This window comes from Anoplopoma fimbria, chromosome 15 (genome assembly GCF_027596085.1).
Source record: "Anoplopoma fimbria isolate UVic2021 breed Golden Eagle Sablefish chromosome 15, Afim_UVic_2022, whole genome shotgun sequence".
Lineage (NCBI taxonomy): Eukaryota > Metazoa > Chordata > Actinopteri > Perciformes > Anoplopomatidae > Anoplopoma > Anoplopoma fimbria.
This window is the reverse complement of record NC_072463.1, coordinates 24,463,994-24,482,720: the sequence shown is the minus strand read 5'-3', so window position 1 is coordinate 24,482,720 and position 18,727 is coordinate 24,463,994. Positions and strand designations below refer to the sequence as shown.

General features: G+C 38.7%; 1 protein-coding gene across 1 annotated transcript; it reads right to left on the bottom strand.

The window, feature by feature from the left end:
- Positions 1-948: 948 nt before the first annotated feature.
- On the bottom strand, positions 949-4,318 carry LOC129103812 (B2 bradykinin receptor-like). Its single transcript, XM_054614415.1, has 2 exons — positions 4,277-4,318; positions 949-2,314 (listed from the first exon to the last, which is right to left on the bottom strand). The coding sequence occupies exons 1-2, from the start codon at positions 4,294-4,296 to the stop codon at positions 1,300-1,302; spliced, it is 1,035 nt and encodes a 344-aa protein (XP_054470390.1). The 5' UTR covers positions 4,297-4,318; the 3' UTR covers positions 949-1,299.
- Between the last annotated feature and the right edge of the window lie 14,409 nt (positions 4,319-18,727).

Below are 18,727 nucleotides of genomic sequence, written 5' to 3'. Positions count from 1 at the left end.
CATAAACACAAAGAGTATGATAGCAATGAGTATTTTACATATTTAAGTCTAACTAATATGTCGCATTTCCTTTTTGTGTCGGCTTTACAAGGAGACATGCAGTCATCTCTCATGGTAAACTACTGACAGGAGTAAGTTATTGTCCTGTATTGCCTTCATATGTCCCCCGCCCTTCTGACCACACATTTGGATAAGTTTTTATTCCACTGAAAAAGTGGAATTTAGCAAGCCAAGCCAACTACCATAATCCTGTCAGGCAGACGAAAATACATGGAACAAGGTCAAACTGTGTATTTTTGGCATGCATTTTACCCTTTGAGGTAGCTTTGTCTGCCTGCATGCTTTTTTGTTCCACAACAATTTCCAGCTCTGGCAACGGTGGTAAAGCCTGACTCCTAACAAAGATTTCCTGTTTGGCACAACGTGCCTTCATTTTGGATTCTAATTGGGGTGTAACCTTGCCCACAGCCCACAATAAGTCAACATTTGGCCATCAAATAGTGGAGTGGGGAGACATGTAAAATGAGACAGCTGATGTGCACACAGCCAACAAAAAGGAGCATGTTTGTGTGTCACCACTGGAAACTCTTTGACACAGTCCTGTTTTTAACTCTGCAGACTATGATTCAAAAACACCAGAAAACACTTAGCAAGCATGATATTGGGGCTCTATTACAGTACATCCACAGGATGGAGCACACTTGTGCTGAACTAAACATTTAAACAGATAAAGCATATTCATAACATACATAACAAACATACATAAAACCATATGTATGTTATATTTGACCTATTTTGTTCATATTAAAACACATACTGGTACTATTTACAATCTGAGCAATACAAGACAGAATGTGACTAAACTGTAAACTGTATTTCCATAAGTTATTTAAAAGCAACTGGGCTGATTTAAATCAACACCTGTACATTCCAAATATGTATGTTTGCAAATGTTTCTAACAAGAGGCCAGCTGTTGTTTATTGCATGTGGTGAAACTGTTTAAAAAGTGAGACAAACAAATCAAGCCTTGTGTGGCCTTACACATATAACAACATCATTTAAAAATAATTAAAGCTTGTTAATCTTTTTGAGAAAACGTATCGTCAAAGATTGATTTGAGGAAGGGGGATTACATTAAACATTAGGCCTACTACACAATTACATTCACTACAAATCTAATAATGAATAAGCTTATATCAGAAGGAATTACATTTGCACAAGACTATTTAAAGACTTTCCACTACAGACATCTTTCTGCAAAGTAGATAGATAGGAACAGTGCTTTTAAAAGCAGTATTTTATGCCAAAGTTTTCAGTGTAGAGGATAGGTTTGATGAACGGGAGGACTCAGATGTGGTTGTTTTTTTAATCTTCCATTCCTTGAAGAGTTCACAAAGTTTTTTACGAAAGTTCTTTCCTACAATAACGTAGAGGATGGGGTTGAGAACACTGTTGAAGAAGGCCAGGTAGGTGAAGATCTGATTGCAGATTGCTAGGACGGAGTCAAGGTGACACCCTCTCAGGATGCCAGCTCGTAAGAGCACGTCCAGTGTGGTGACCACGTGGAATGGCACCCAGCAGATAAAGAACGCCAGGAGGACCGCCAGCACCAGATTGGTGGCCTTCTGCTCTGTTTTCTCAGCATTAAACCTCTCTATCAGCTGTATCTTCAAAGCTTGAATGATCTTGACTGTGCCGAATGAGATAATGGAAATGGGGACGATGAAGCTAAAAACGACCAACAGCCCATCAAAGAACAACTCTGTAGTGAGGTTTGGGTATTCCAGAATACATGCAGTTACACCATATTCAGGGAAATATTTCACTTCCCTGAAGACGAGTGTGGGAACACTCAGGAGCAAGCCGAAACCCCACATCAGCAGACAGCCCAGTTTGGCATATTTTGGCCTGCGCATTCTGCCATGGGTCATTGTATGCACCAGTGCCACATAGCGATCCATGCTAACCAGAACAAGGAAGTAGATGCTGCTGTAGGCATTCATCTTAATGCCCAGGTTGACCACTTTGCACATGAACAGACCAAAAGGCCATTCGAAACCGTTGGATACGTAGACAGCCCAGAAAGGCAAACAGCACACCAGGAGAAGGTCGGCAGCAGCCAGGTTGCTCAAGTAGATCTCAGCCACAGTGCAGGCCTTCTTGTGAAAGCAGAAAACCATCAGGACAAACACATTGAACATGATTCCCAGCACAGTGATGAGCAGGATATACACTGGTTGACCAGTGTAGAGCCAATCCCAGCCGTACAGATCAGGACAATCCGTGCCATTAGTGTTGTTTTGGTCCGGGACGCTTTAGAGAAAATAAAACAAAGACAATTAAATATGGAGATTTAAACTAGGGATGTTGCTCACAATCCTGAATTGAGTCATTTAATATTGAGTATCTTCCTATACCATGTCCCGATATGATAGTTCTTTTTTCCTCGATAATACAGCTGCACAGTGTCCACTTCAACTAGATTAAATGTATTAAAATAAATCCAATGTTAATGCTTGAAATTAAATCAAGAAAAAAATGACCTGCATCAAAGCTGGTCCTTAAAGATTTTTGTATTTATTATATTTTTTTGCAAAATGGCAAAGTTTAAAATAACAAACCCTCTCTATAATCTTTCTGGCCTTCATGTTGTCTCAGGAAAATGTTAGGAATTAACTTCTTGTTCTTCTGTTGAGGGTTTATTATCGTTGACCATACATCTACTGTGCGAATAATTAATTAATAAATGTCTCTTATTGTTTTTTTGCACCTGGTGCTTTTTGTTGCACTTGGTGATTGTGGTTTGTTGTCGGCACTCAGCCACTGTCTGTGTCTGTGCTGGCGCTGTGAAACATCATGCACCATAAAAGCAAGATACTTTACGTTCTGAGGTGATATAAAACAAATGCATATATAATAGGTAAATAATATAAATAAACAGTCTCATAGGTGACTGCGTTTTGCTGTTCATGGTGTGTGGTGTTTCGCCATGAGTCGGGGCTCTTACCCACACATTGAGAGACAGCTGACGTAAAACAAAGGATCGGATCGGGCTCAGCTCAATAGTGACGATACCAATCAGTTAAAAAGGCCTTGATTGCCAGGATATCTTTGAAATCAGGAAATCCCTAGTTAAAAAAACGATTTATGTTTTATGAAATTCGCTTTTTGGAGTTAAATGGGAAGATTGACAAAACTATCATGACTGTACAGTAAATATGTAGCTTGGGTCCGTTTAGCCTAGCTTATCATACAGACTGCAAACGGAGGGAAACAATTAAAGGCTCTGTCCAAAGGTAATAAATCCACCTGGGTTCAACTGTGTGATATGTTGTCTGGTAAATGTTCATGAGGGTCATTTCCTGAGGTGACATTATGTTTCCACAGGAGCAGAGATGAACACAACTGCTTTTCAGCTCTTTTAATCACATTCAAGCTGTATGAGCTTTCTAGTGCACTAAATAATAAAGCTATACCATAACCACATTTCTATTGTACCTGCGTCTATGGCTCGTAGTACAGTGGTCACCATGTTCCAATAATGAGCGACATGCTTGGCTCTGTTCTGTCCTAATTTCCCCGGGGGGTATTTCACTTTGCTCTGCACAATATGAGATATCATCTTCGTCCGAGTATCTATTTTGCACTGAAATGTTACGTCAAAAGCAACAACAATTCTAAATGATACGCAGATGAGAATGTTTTTAAATGTATTAGGAATCATTAACAATCAATACAGCTGGCATTTAAGAGTGTAGGTTTACATCAAATGTGTCACAGACAAGTTTGTTTTTTATTATTGTATGTAGCAGTGTCAGTTCTGTGGCACTGGGCAAATTTAATGCATAAGGAACTGCAAATTGCAACATATACTTTATATATTTGACATACTTTACCAAATATGTTTTATTTATAAAAAAAAATTTGTAGTACAAACAAAACAAGAGGGGTCTACTGCTCACTGAAATGTATCACACATTTTTTTCTACTTTTCTACCCACGTCTACTTTGTTTTGCTTTACTTCTCTGTATTTTTTAGTGCTATGCTTCAACATATTCTGTAACTCAACACATCCTGATAATAAATAATAAATAATAAATCGTAACACATTTCACTACAGTTTTAATACGTTTTTGTACATAGTTATTCACACAAAATGATTATAAAGCACAACACTACTGTAAGTAATACATTTTCAATGTTAAAGAGTAGATAATGTATCAATGCTATTGTGAAATATTTCCTATTATATAACAAATTAAGCCTTTACATACCTTGTAGGTTGGAGAGTCATAACTCCTGAGTCCAGATGTGAAAGTCCAGATGCCTAGCTACACTGCGTCAGCAACCCTCCCTGACTGTCCGTCTGTCGCTGACTCGCTCTCTTATGGGAACCTGTAATTGAAATGGTGTCTGCCAAATTCATTCTCTCTTTTGTGCTCTTTTCTGTTGGTCCTCCCCTGAGTCAGGTCTTCCACAGCATGTCTATCTGTTTGTGATTGGACAAAGTTACTGTTTTTTTTCTTGAAGTTTTATCATTGGTTAAATATTTTTCTACACTTGAGCTGGGAGTTAAAGTTTCAAATTGAGTGGGTGACATCTGCCTTTGAGTCAATACACGATTTCACAATAAATTCAAATACATTTTTCATTACATAATGTGAGCACAATGTTACATTAAAGTATAGTAGGTGTGTCCTCTGAGTAGTAGATGTGTCCTCTGATTATGTTGGAAACCTTATTGGATATGTTCATGTACTGCTCACTGTACATTAGAGACAAGCAAATTCATTTATTTTACTGTATTTAGTTTATTGTAGGATTATTATTGCAAAGAATAACTATGCCATAGTCTCTAATGGCCTCAGAAGTGCATCATAATCAAAACACTATTAGGCAGTAAAATGCTTGGTTACTGAGGGAAACCTGACTCCAAACCACGTTCCTTCAGACAGAATCAAACATATGGTCACTGCGTTGGCGCAGTGCAAACATTCCTGACAGATATTTATAATGTTATTTGCATATTTCTACTGTTTACCATGTGACCACTATGGAACAAACAATTATTGTTGCTGTTTCACTAAAGCAATAATCGAGCCCTGCTTCCTGAATCCTATTTAATCGTGTCTTATAGAAGTTTTCAATTTCTTTTTTCACCTGAATGCTTGGTAAGAGACAATGAAGAAAAACACTTTTGGGTTTTTTTGTGCACATTGCTGCTGCTTCTATGTAAAGCCTATAATCATCTTAGCCTTTTCAAGCTCTTTTCCAAGGTGAAATATTAGGCTTCTACAAGCCTACCTCCAGCCTAATGGCTAATGTTGAAAGCCATTGTGGCTGGTACAGGCTTCTCTTCTGCCTGCTCTTCTCTTGCTGTAAGTGTTATTTTATGGGAAGAAAGGGTGAGGTTTTTGTTGAACAGTAAAAAACAGCAAATCAAACAATTAACCCATTTGTCATGTCTTGATGTGGCCCATCATCCATTGCTGCTCTCTTGCTGTATATGGACTCAAACCCTTCCACTCTCCGTGATGTCAACATTGACCAATCTCCGTCCAATCTACCTAACTAAGATTTATGATGGAACATTATCTGATTTCTACACTGTGTTCATGTGTATCACTGACAATGCAGGAAAATGGACTGTTGGCTCGATCATCAAGCCTGTGATTATCAGCTCTTATCTGAGGACTGATATTTTCATTTATCTCAGAGACAGCAACAAAATGGCAATTTGAGAGACATAAAGAGTTTAACAGGGAGAATGCACTTTAAACCAAAGGCCATTTTCAAGTTAGCATTGATTAGAATAGACAAAGGGCTTAAAAGCAGTCAATAATGTGTGAAAACTGATCTGGTGTGTCATATTCACATGATTAGAGAGCAGTAAATGCATGACCATGACTGTGATCTTTCCTTGAAAATATTTTGCAATGATGGATTTCATTTTTGCCACTTCCTGTTGCAGAGACATTGAAATGCTCCCCCATGATATCCTGCAATGTTTACCTTATAAGTGTAACTGTTGTTACACATGTTTTTAGGGAGAGGTCCATAATCTGAGTGGTAACCTTAAAGTGACCTCCAGCAGGAGTGAGCCTGGTAGCCAGGCTGAAGCAGTTAGGCGCCATTCTCTCACCCACCATTTGTTTCCTATGACAGGTCAGTTTGTCTATCATACAATCTAATAACAGCCAAGTCATGAGACTTCCTGGTGTTGCAACTGAGACATTGTTTCCTCCTTTTCCCATCCACCCTTTCCTTTTTTTATGTAATGTGCAGTACTGATTATCCACTCACAACACAAAGACAAAGACATTTCCTTGGAACCAAATGCATAGCAAAGGGAAGTGTATATCACAACACCAGAATACAAGGTTATATAACACTGTTATTACAAACATGGAGGTCTTTGAATGGCCAGGGGTTAATATTACAATATTTAAATATCAACACTGATATCAAGTTATTTTAGAATTGACTTTTCCTGAACAGAATGGCATGAATCGCTTTAATTAATAACACAAACTTGATTTGTGTTCACATATATATATTGATCCATACATCCGATGCTGAATCTAAAATGAGAGGTGACAGGCCTAATATCTGGGTAACTGATTTACTATGACTGAAGTATCATTAATGCGGTTAAAACTGCATTTAGCAATATTTTAATGAGCTGAATATACAAAAGTTAAATGAAGCAAACAAGAAAAAAGAAAACTAGATAGGAAAAGGTGGCAGCTATTCCCACAAACAACTGATCCAAATCATTATTTTGGCACACAAAAAAACAAATGCACTTCTGGTAATTGCCTTAGCCATCAAATTAATTGCACCAACGGTCAGGTTACAGATACATAATCTCTCTTCCGAATAAATGTCCTTAAGCAGCAGTTTTATTTATTGTGTTATTTTTTACAGGATAATCTATCTGCACTGCTTCCTACCAGAAATAACTCCTGTCTTTTGGCCAATGCTCTCAATTATTTTACCAACAATTCATTACTAAAATACTGTCAATAAAAGCATTCATGGAGTTTTACTGTTGTTTTGTCACCTGAAGCCAAGTGCATGTTCCTGGTTCCTGCTGCAGTATATTATGGGCTGGTGGAGAAATAAAAGTAAAATGTTGTAGCTGGTCTGTATTGTAGACAGTCTCATGAGAAACTTTTTACTGGATATATAAAAAATACTGTTAAGTGCTGACAGGAAGGTCTGTGGTTTGTTTTGACAAACAAATCCATTGTTTCTGGAAGGACAAGCTGCTGTTGTTTAACTTTACTTTTCCAATGTCATGAGCACCACAAACACAATGGTTATCTAACAAACCTCAATAAATAAAACCTTAATTATATGTACAAAAAACCCCTTTTTTTTTTTTTTTTTTTTTTTTTTTTTTTTTTTTACACATAACGACCCTTTAAAACACAATGTCTATGTCCAACAATAACCTTAATTAGATTTATCAGCCTTTTAACTGCAGCCTAATATGTTTGATTTAAACCTATTCCCTTGGGCAACTCTTTATAAATTTATAGAGACACACTCTATGAATCCTTTAAATGAAAATCTAAGTGACGGTTAATCTATTTTAAAATAATTCATCGTAGCAAACTGAAAGGATCTTGAATAATCATGACAACAGACTACAACTATGTCCTTTGCCGTTAGTTATGTCTCAGTGGTGAGTAATGAGGTATATAACAAATGTCTGGACGAGGGGGCGGCATGGCTTGTGCTCCACTTCAAAAATATCCAGCTCATTTCCTGTCTCCTTCTGCCTGTCTGCTTAACGTTTTTTTCCAGTCTGTGAGCTCTGTTACTCGGTGCTGATCCCGCCCCCGTTCTCTCTTTCATAACTCCTGACTGATTTAAGACAGCAGGGTTCAGCTCCTCTCATGTGGTTTATATATTGTTTTCACAGCTGTCTGGTACAATTAAGGGCTTTGAAAGGAGAGTGAATGCGACCTCATAAGAAATGGAATCATACATTACATTACATTTACATTACAGTCATTTAGCAGACGCTTTTATCCAAAGCGACTTACAGGAAGTGTCTTCAACATAGGTATTCAAGAGAACTACTAGTCACCAGAAGTCATAAGTGCATCTCCTTTCTTAAACAAGCATCTTAAAGCATAAGCCAGAGCAAAAGTATAGTGCAGAGGCAAATTAGGTGTCATCCTCGACAGCACACTATCATTTCAAGCACACATCAATAACATCACCAGGTCTGCCTACTACCATCTACGCAATATCAACCGCCTCCGCCCATCCCTCACACCCCATAGCACAGCCATCCTTGTTCACACCCTGGTCACTTCCCGCATCGATTATTGTAACTCCCTCCTTTCGCTCCCCTCAAGTCCATCCGCAAACTCCAACTGGTCCAGAACTCTGCCGCCCGCATCATCACCAGAACCCCCTCCATTAATCACATCACCCCTGTCCTTCAGCAGCTTCACTGGCTCCCGGTCAAAACCCGCATCCACTTCAAGATTCTGCTATTCACCTTCAAGGCCCTCCACAACCTCGCCCCTCCATACATCTGTGAACTCCTACACACCAACACACCCATAAGTGCACACTCTCCGGTCCTCCTCTTCCATTCAATTCACTGTGCCTCCCGCAGCCTGGTTACCATGGGGTCCAGAGCCTTCAAAGATCTGCCCCCACCTCTGGAACACCCTCCCACCTGACATCCGTAATTCCGACACTCTTTCCACTTTTAAGTCTGCAAAACACATCTTTTTAAACTGACATATTCCATCTAACCCATCTCACCCCACTTATGTAAATTGTTCAATGTATCTTGTTCTTGTGTTTTTTATGATTGTTGATTATGTTTTCTGTTTTTAAACTGCCCTGTAAGGTGACCTTGGGTGCTTTGAAAGGCGCCCTCAAATAAAATGAATTATTATTATTATTATTATTATTATTAATTACTACGAAGACAATAATTGCAACAGACTAATACGAATACAATAAGTGCTACAAACTAATACGAATAGGATAAGTGCAATAAACTAATACGAATGCAATAAGTGCTACGAGGAAGGCTCAGGGTAGTACTTCATGAAGAGGTGAGTTTTCAGTCTGCGCCGAAAGATGGACAGCGACTCTGCTGTCCTGACGTCAGTGGGGTTCATTCCACCACTGAGGGGTCAGGACAGAAAAAGCTGGATCGGCCGCAGGGACCACTGAGCAACGGGGCCCCAGGGTCTGTTACTGGGAGCTAATGCTAATGCAGCGAGCATGGAACAACAAGCCATTTCTTGTTGTTCCTGGCAGAAAAAAATAGACCATCGCATATTGCAGTATATATAGACAGAGACTTTTAAGTTTCTGTACAAAAGGTTAAGAGGTTCCAGAAACTGATCTGCATCGTTCCTCATATGTTTCTTTCAAAAGCCTGATGTATCATTTTTCATCTTGCTTTCAGATAAAGGCAATGCAAAATGACCAAATCAAACTTTCACATCCCTTTTTTTGTATTTAAAAAAACAGACATCACAAGACATTATGCAATACAACTACTGGTGGGTAGCCACAATCCAAACATCTGTGTCTGATATTTAGATCTGTTTTCATTATGGGATTTGAACGTCAGAGAAAAAAACAACTTTTAAGCTATGCCAGGAAATCTGCAGTTTATGGTTCAAATTAATGTGTTTGTGTGCAGTGACCAAGCTGATGTCTCTGGCTGTGGGAGTTTGTAGTTTAGAGAAGAACTGAGCGAGAGGTAAACAATCTGGGAGAGGCCACTTTATTGGGAATGAATATTTTATCATCCAGAGGCTTGTGGAGTGGCTAATAGTGGTTATGACTCCAAATGATTTCATTGAACTACATAGCTTCTAAGTGAGCGTCCATTTTGTCATCATCTGAAAATGCTTTTGGGAAATAACAGAATTTTCCTAAATGCATCAAACCAGTTCCTGCTGGTTTTTATTTGCTTTCACCCACCTTAGCATGTCACTTTTCTACACACTCCATATCCATTTTCTTAAGAAGCATCAGTAATCAATTCCATAGGGTAAACTAAGACACAATAGAAACTGCTTATTATGAGACTACCTGAGATTTTCCACCAATAAAGGAAAGTCTGTCAAATTAAAACTAAAATGGCATGCAAAACAAACAGACAGGCAGACCAGCATGTCTTGTCAGAGCCAGTCAAATATTGTGCCTTTTTACTCTGATGTCGACTGACAGACTACAAATGTTCAGCCTAAGAGGGACAAAAGAGATGACTGCATGTTTTACTGAATGACTTTTGACAGTATGGTGAAGCTCACTGAGAGGATTGTTACCGCATATCTGCAACTTGTCTCTTCTATATCCCTAAAACATATTTTCTATCTGAAAAGGGGACCTTTTTGCTGATGTAATAAAAGAACAAAGTAAGGGCATATTTGTTTCAACTTTGACTCTTACAATGATATTAGATTTAAAATCATCAAAATTATGATTTGTATGTATAAACAGTAGATCTTTTTCTTTATGAATCTCTTTGTAAATGGAAAATACAAAAACAAAAGTCTGAGCATTCTGTATGTGTAACTTTCACACTATTAAAGCATTTCCTGCAGTTTTATTATATCTTGGAACAAGCATGAGTATTTTTAGAACTAGTTATATTCCTCCTATGTTTGCCCGTAAAGTTGGTTCTGATTCTGCAGGATACAGTATATAATGCTTGTATTGTTTACTCTCTTCATCTTGGAAAACTACTGTATCTGAAAAAAGTAATTGATATGGAGCCCTCTACTGGATGAATTGTAAAGTGTTTTGAGCCATGATAATTCAATAGACAAAATAGAAAAATGAGGGCAGCTGGCCCTCCTGTTTTGAAAACACACATGCACATTAGCACATGTAAAAAGGTATTGATAAATACTTTTGTGTCTGTCATCAGACATGATCGAGGATATAATGAAATATTTGGTTAGTGAGCATGTGAATTGTATGATTTATGAATAAAAATTAACCTCATCAGCCTTCTAAAATCTCCAACATACACTGTCACTTTGAGGAGAAGGTAAGTACATTCACTGTGTACTGTTCTACTACTTCATACTAAAAGTACAATATTATAATAGAATAGAAGTAAAAAGTAGCAGAAAGTACCTCAAAATTTTACTTAAGTACATTTTCTTGGTTACTTTCCACTACAGAGGCATATAGGCTCTACTAATTTTGAAACTGACACGGACCACTCTCCATTATACATACGATGCTTTATTTAGATTGTTATATGTTTGTACTTTAAAGCTAGGGTGGGCGAAAACAGCCGTTGAGATTCCGTCGCGTGCTCTCTGGCCTCTCCCTGCCACGCTACCTGCTGTAGCTCCTCCCACCGAACGTCAGTTATGCGCGTTCATGTGAATTCAGTTACATTGATAGGAAGACGAAACACGCAGGGACGCACCAACGTCGTTGCCAAGGTGACCGGACAGTCCCACAGCCAATAAGAACGGAGAATCGGAGCCTCGCTCTGATTGGTCAAAGTGTACATGAGCGGTGGCATTTTTGGGTGCGGCCCACAGAGGCAGGGGAGAGCAAAGTTATGAGCAGATATTCTCAGAGCACTTCACCTACATATAGCTGACTGGCTATTAGGACAGTTTTGCCAAATATTACAGTAAAGAAATTAATTAATTAATACCCACCCTAGCTTTAACAACATGGTAGATAAAGGAATTACCAATAACAGTAAGCAGTGATTCCCTGTGAGCTAGAGCTGATCAGCATCGATCACTCTCTGCTCTGAGAGAACACCTGTCACACATTCATCACAACACAGAAATGGACAGAGGTTTCCACTGTTAATCCCGATCCTTTTCCTCCCCATTCTCTTGCATTTTTGCTCTTCTCAATCACCTTGTCATTTTCTGTCAGCCAGTGCATCCGTCTATCTGTCTCTTTGCTTATCTCGCTCTCTGTTCGAGGTATCCCCCATTAGCCCCTGAGAGGTTTCCACTTTAATTTTGGCCAGCAACCGAGTAAGTCAAACTCAACTGTGTCTGCCAATGGGTGCGTCAGGCAACCAGAGTGATACATGTCAGTCTCCATGGTGACAGACTGCATGTTTTGCATGCTGAAATCCAATCATATACAGTGTAGTGACAGAGCTGTGGTGGTTGTCTGCTCAGGGATCGGCGTCTTTATTCCCAGGACTCCTCTAGTACTCTCTGAGACTTATATTTCATGTTACCTCCACTTATTGATCGAACATTATGTCTGCCGGATGATAAATTATTGATGAAGTGTGCCTGTGACTTGCAGGTGTTTCGTTGTAGCCAGCACCATAAGAACAGCTGTGCTGGATGTAATTGCAGTCTAGGTACTATTCAGTGGTATTAAGTATAGTACAGACATTAATGATCCCTAAAGGATAAACCCTGCTTATTTAGGGACCCCTGACTTTAACTTTACGACTACCACAAGACTGACATTGTTTGGTAAAATGTCAAAACAGATATCATTTGGATTGCTATGAAATTTGGCATAGATACCTGTGACACCTTTAGAATAAATCCTAGTGTTTCAGGTGATCCTCTGGCCTTTCCTCCAGAGCCTACAGCAGATCAAATGTTTTCACATATCCATTTAAGGTATTATCCATTATTGGCACACAATTTTGTACAGACATTCAATGTTCACAAAGGTCCCAATTGTTTTTTGTAAATGTGAATGGCCTTGTCGTTGAAAGTTGCAATACAAAGTGCTATATAAATAAAACTTTCATTGTCCCAACTTTCATTGCAACCCTCTGGTCAGCAAATTTAATTTGTCCACTACTTTAGTTTGGACCAAATACCTGCATAACTAATGGTATGCCCATCGGCCTCAGTTTTAATTTGTGTTAGTGCTAGTAAGCAAATAATACAATAAAAACAATAAAACAATAAACTAAAGTGAACATGGTAAGCCTTTTTCAGACAGTGAGCAGTTGCTGCCGTGGCTGCCGCCAGGCAACATCAGTGTTCTGTATTTTGAATCTACCGCCATGGCTCTGCTCTATATCAACTTCCTTGTTAAAAATGAGGGGTATATAAGGAATAATAACAGTAATAAGCTTAATATGTTCGATATTAAGCTCAGGGCAGAGTTGGGCAACACTGTATACATCATGTTAAAAGGGCAGCTTCCTCATACAATGCCTGCTCTTTCTAAAGGTGTTTTCTGTATGAGATGACAGGCAGTGAGATATACTTTGTCTCTCTTCTGGCCAAATAGAAGAGAAGGAGAGAGAGAGAGAGAGAGAGACCCAGCGATACTAAATCAAAAGAATAGGGCTCCTGCCTTTTGGATGACGGGTGATGCTGAGCTCCCATCATGGAGTAACAGTAATGAAGCATTTTCACCGAGGCAGCAGCAGCATCAGTGGGTGGTGGGGCCCCCGGGATTGCATTAAAGACTCTCCGTTCCCTGTTGCACTGAGCACACTATTTACCATCCAATGCAATTGGAGTTAGAAAGGTAAGCTTCATGCAGAAGTGGATTTTATGGGATTTGTTTTACATTTTGCCTGCATTTTGTGTCCTAACAAATGGCAATTAATCAGTGGGGAAGCTTTTTACTACGAGGGAAATGAACACATTTATTTTTATTGAGGATGCACATCATCAGTTAACTACTTTGTGTCAATTTCTGCACGATGCTCACAGGGCTTATCATCTTGTTTAATCGTTCTGCCTAGTCAGAGGTGAAGGTGCTGCTCTGTGAGCTTCTCATCAGAGGTTATTAGCTATATTGACAAGCATCTGTAATGAAAGCATCATTAGAGAGTGTATTTGTGCGTGAGAACGAAAAGTGGAGAGAAGAAAACCCAAGACAGAAACAAGCTAAATAAAGGTCCAGAAATGGCTGCCACAAGCCAAAGGTGCTGTCCAAATCCATTACAGCCTGCTGTTGCCATGGTAGCAGCCCACCTAAAATCCTTTTCTCACTACCCTATCCTCCCTATTGTATGTTACCAAGAGGTATACAAAGCCAGTTGGTGAATTATCTGTAAAAACTCTGTTAGTGTGAAGACAGCTGTCAGTTGCTCATGTCGTCATCGGACCAGTGAATTAACCTCCATCCTGCTTGTGCGCTCAAGCAGGTACCATCAGAAACATCTATCATCCCAACGTCAGAGTCGATTACAGATGCTGCAAAATGATTCATGTTACGCTCTGGTATCTTGTGTCATATCAGTGCCTGTTTTGATCAGAGTTTAACAAACATGTTGTGGAGTGGAGGCAGGCTGTTGATCTGATGGTAACAAGCACTCTTTCTTATTCCTCAAAACTGACCTGAAGCCAGAAACATTGGGATCAAAAGCCCATTACTGATTCTGATAACAACCTAATCTGAGTCAGAGTCAGAAAACCAAATTATTGACCTAAAGCGAACTAATGTATCTCCATTATCCTCCATTGTGGTCTGCTGCGATGAGCTCATTCACCTGGGGACAGCCATTAAACTTTTGACTTCAGGTCCCTGCTGCACAACAAAACCCTTGTCTTGATGACTGACTGCTGGCAACATCATTAGCGAAAAGTAGTTCTGTGTCTAATGCATCAGTGCAAAAGTTAGAAAGCTCTCAATTCAATTAAGAGCCTGAATAGACCTAACCAACTTTTTGAGAGTTTGGTGCAGTCTGTCAACTTCTGGGACAGCACTGTAGGTAGCTCTGTCAGCTTTAGCAATCCAAAATTCAGAGAAGGATTATTTTGCGCACCTTCTTCCAAAGTGTATGGAGAATGGAAATAATCTTGACAGGTCAGAACTCCAGCAACACTTGTAGTATGAAGATCAGCTTTATTGATCATGGATTGTCTGCAGTCACGTTTTCGTAAAACAAAAACTATTAACTGTAACCACCATATCTAGTGCTGATACACCTATAGACATATATAAATAGTTCATAGCACACTGCTATGTTGTTGTAAGCACATACAGACTATTTAAAATGTTTATTTGTCTACAGTATTTGTCAACCATTATCATGTCTCCTATGAAGACACTTTTGGTATTATTACAACTTTGTTTTACTGCGGGAGAACTACAGTGGTTGATGCAAAAACAGAAATATGTGAATTGCCCTATCGAGAGCCAATGTTTGGTTTGTCCGTTCTGGGCTTCTGTAGAAACATGGCAGTTGACTCAGTGAACAGATATAAACGTCTCATTCTTACATTACAAAAACATGACAATTCTTATTTACAGGAGATTATACACTAAGAAAACATACTTAATAATATGTTATCTCATTTTTACCAATATATCCTTCAAAATTCAACACCTTTCATATAAGACTTTTCAATACAAATTCAACCAACCATCCAGGCGTGGAACTGATAAAAAGGTCAATTTTTTTAGTTTTGAATTATTCCTGATTAGGTGCCAGTCTTCTCATGAGATAGTTGAGTGAATGATTGTCCCAAAAGCTGGTCCAATCATATTATAATCAGTGAGACACTATTCTAAAATAAGAACTAATGAGAACAAAAAGAACCAATACTGTTGTGTATTTGTGTTTTTCATTGCTGCACGATTCTGTCTTCACTGACAGACATGTGTGTGTGTTGAAAGATGATACTGAAGAGCTCCAGTATTACTCACACCCTCATATACTGTGAGCATGCACACTTGCACGAAGTAATAGACATCCTCTCTCTTCTTGCTGTTGAAATGCTTTATCACATACAACACTTTGCTGTAATGGGCATATTTATGAGGCACATTGTATAGATGTATATATTGTATGATCTTTGTTAAGGTGCGATATAAGTATAGACCCATTCTGTACGTTCTCATATGTCTCTGAAGTGACAGTTTGACAAGATGGGTCTAAGCAGCTTGGCATATATTAGCATACCCAGCACCTCATCATCAAACTGTCACTCTCGACTGGACAGGACCTGGGCTGAAGTGTTACATCCTGTGAGAATCGAGGGTAACAGAGAAGGAGAAGACCACTCTCCTCTCCTCTACTCATACTTTCAGACCGATTAATCTCATCCTGGCTTTAAATTAACAACATTATCTATTATTCACGTGCAAAGCTGGCCTGTTCTTGCATAGACCAAACAAATGAAGTCTTAGCCACTGTGGATTTCTCACAAACGATCACCTGAAAGTCTACTGATTACCATACATTAGCATAGATTAGACCAGGCAAGGTCAATGATTATCCATTTCCCCCTGCTCTTTCTGAGGGATTTTTTGTGACTCCCTTGCCTCCAGGAGTTGCCGGCTGTGGCGACGCCCCTGGGACTTATTTTTTTCGCCCCACAATTGAATCGCTTGATCGGATAAAGAGGAAAGGCACAAGCAGCAGAAGCAATTTGAAGGTTGTTCAAAGATTGTGTGCAGCCAACTTAATTTACAGCTAAATCTCCTCTGCCGAGGGGGATCAGAGTGGCCCGTGGCGAATTTGAAGGGAGCTGATCGACATATTATGAAAGCAAGCTGCCTTTTCGGTATCAAAAGGGCTGATTCAGTCTGTAAGGTGGTATAAAGGCAGAGCAGTAGCATACACCTTCCTGGAAAAATGAATGTGATCTCTAAATCATTTTGACATCACTTCTCCCCAGGGTGACAGGGATTTGCAACCACTATCCTCTGGGAGTAAGCCACTCAGGATAAATCTGTTACAGTTATAAAATCACTTGTGATGCTGTGGATCTTAGTAAAGTTGTAAAGTCGTGTTAGAAAAGTTAGATAACTTTATCATTCATCCAGTCATTTTAGACTTACTGGACAAATGTATCAAGAAGTAAAATACATTCTTTTTTTGTAAGTAGACTAAACCATCTTACATTGTTTTAACATATTGAGGTTTTTAGCAACATGATCTATCGGCCTGTTGTTTGTTCTGTCGAGCACTTTGGTCCAGACTGAAGTATCTCAAGAACTACAGTACTAATATTTATAGAGGATGAATCCTAATGATCCTTCATCTTTGGTTATCCCCTGACTTTCTCTCTGTCGCCATCAACAGGTCAAAATGTATTCTATAAATCCTCTCAACATCTAATGATTCCCAGAAAATGTGGTGAAAACATTCATGTTCCCCTCAAGATAAAATATAAAATCCTTACTTTGGCGATCCCTAAACGTTTTATCTAGTGCCACCATCAAGTTAAAATATGATCACAAAATATGACAACATACCTGTGATAAGGAAATTCACATCAACCTCATCTGTACTTTTGTGTGTGGCGCTACTTACCAGCTAAGATGGTGAATGGTAAAATTATACCTATAACTTGTTAGCATTCTGATGTTGCACATTATATCATCCAACTATAAGATATCAACTTTATGTAAAAAATCCCTGAAGCATTTACTTTTTTTACCATAAATAATCTGCCTTTCTTTAAGTAGGTAAGACCATCTTGCATAATTTTAACATTTTGTGTTTAACTTCTCTTACAGTCTGTTGTTTCAGCAAAACAAATATGAAGACAGAGAGAGATGAGTGTGAGCAGGGGTACACAGAGGAGTAAATCCAGGTGGTTTCTAGACAACCTGTGCCTGTGTCAAAATGACAGATGGGGCCATCTAAGTTTAGCATCAATCTCACCTGATGGCTTGGCAGCGGGTTTTATTTTCACCAGGAACAACGCCAGGTGATTCAGGCAGAGAGAAGATGGAGCTAAAACACCTTCTTGCATGACCAAGCATACATTTGCGTTAAGCCAACCATGTTTCCAGTGAATCATTCTTCGTTTGACACTTAAGGTCCAGATGAAAAACTAAAATACATTATTACAGAAATTTTAATAGCAGCATATGTCTTTACAAAATGAGCATTGTGTATGTGGTTTACAACATGTCTAAATACAGTATTTCTACATCAACCATTTATTAAAAATAACAGGCTTGAAAAGTCCTTCTTTGAACATTGCAGAAGTCATCATAATACAGTGGCTCTGAATTTTTCCCTACATTGGTACAGTTGATACAGTAAGATAGTATCGTAATCCGCAGTGTATGGACATTTGAACATGTACAGTATTGTGTTAACAAGACAGGTTCATATCTCTAAACTTAAAGCATAATGATTGACTAACTTCTAAATCCCAGAAGAAATATGTTTGCTTAAAATAAAATGTACCCTCTTTCTATTTCTCTCTCTGACTAAATATAAAGATCAGTCAGTTTGTCAATAAGAAATACAATTGTTCACTGATATTCAGAAAAAAACGAATTACTAACATTGTTATTAGTTTGCTTATGGTAGCTTGCTTTCTTAAAATAAATGTAAATAAAACAGTGTTAGCACAAATAATTAACAAAGTAAAAAAAACAATGATTTCCAGATGTAATATTTGTGTAAAATGCAGTGCAACGTTAGCTGTGATTTTCTTGGTGTGCAAGCAATTTTTAAATGCTCAGAACAAAGAGCACAAATTGCATTTGTGGCTGCAGGTTGATGCTTGAGTCTCTGAGTGGAGTTGTTGCGTCCAATTTGGAAAAGTATTCGTTGCCATGGAGACAGCTGGCTCCAGCTTCTCCCGTAACACAAAGCAAATTTACTGAACAGTGAGAAATTTAGAGGGACAGCTTGATATATGACTACATTTCATTTCAAAATGAGGCATCCTCTCTCTCTCTCCTCACATTGGTATACATTTATCACAAATTTCACGACGGATCTGGTCAGTGTTAAATTACTTTTAAATCCATACATTTACTAATCTTCCAATCTGCCCTGCGCT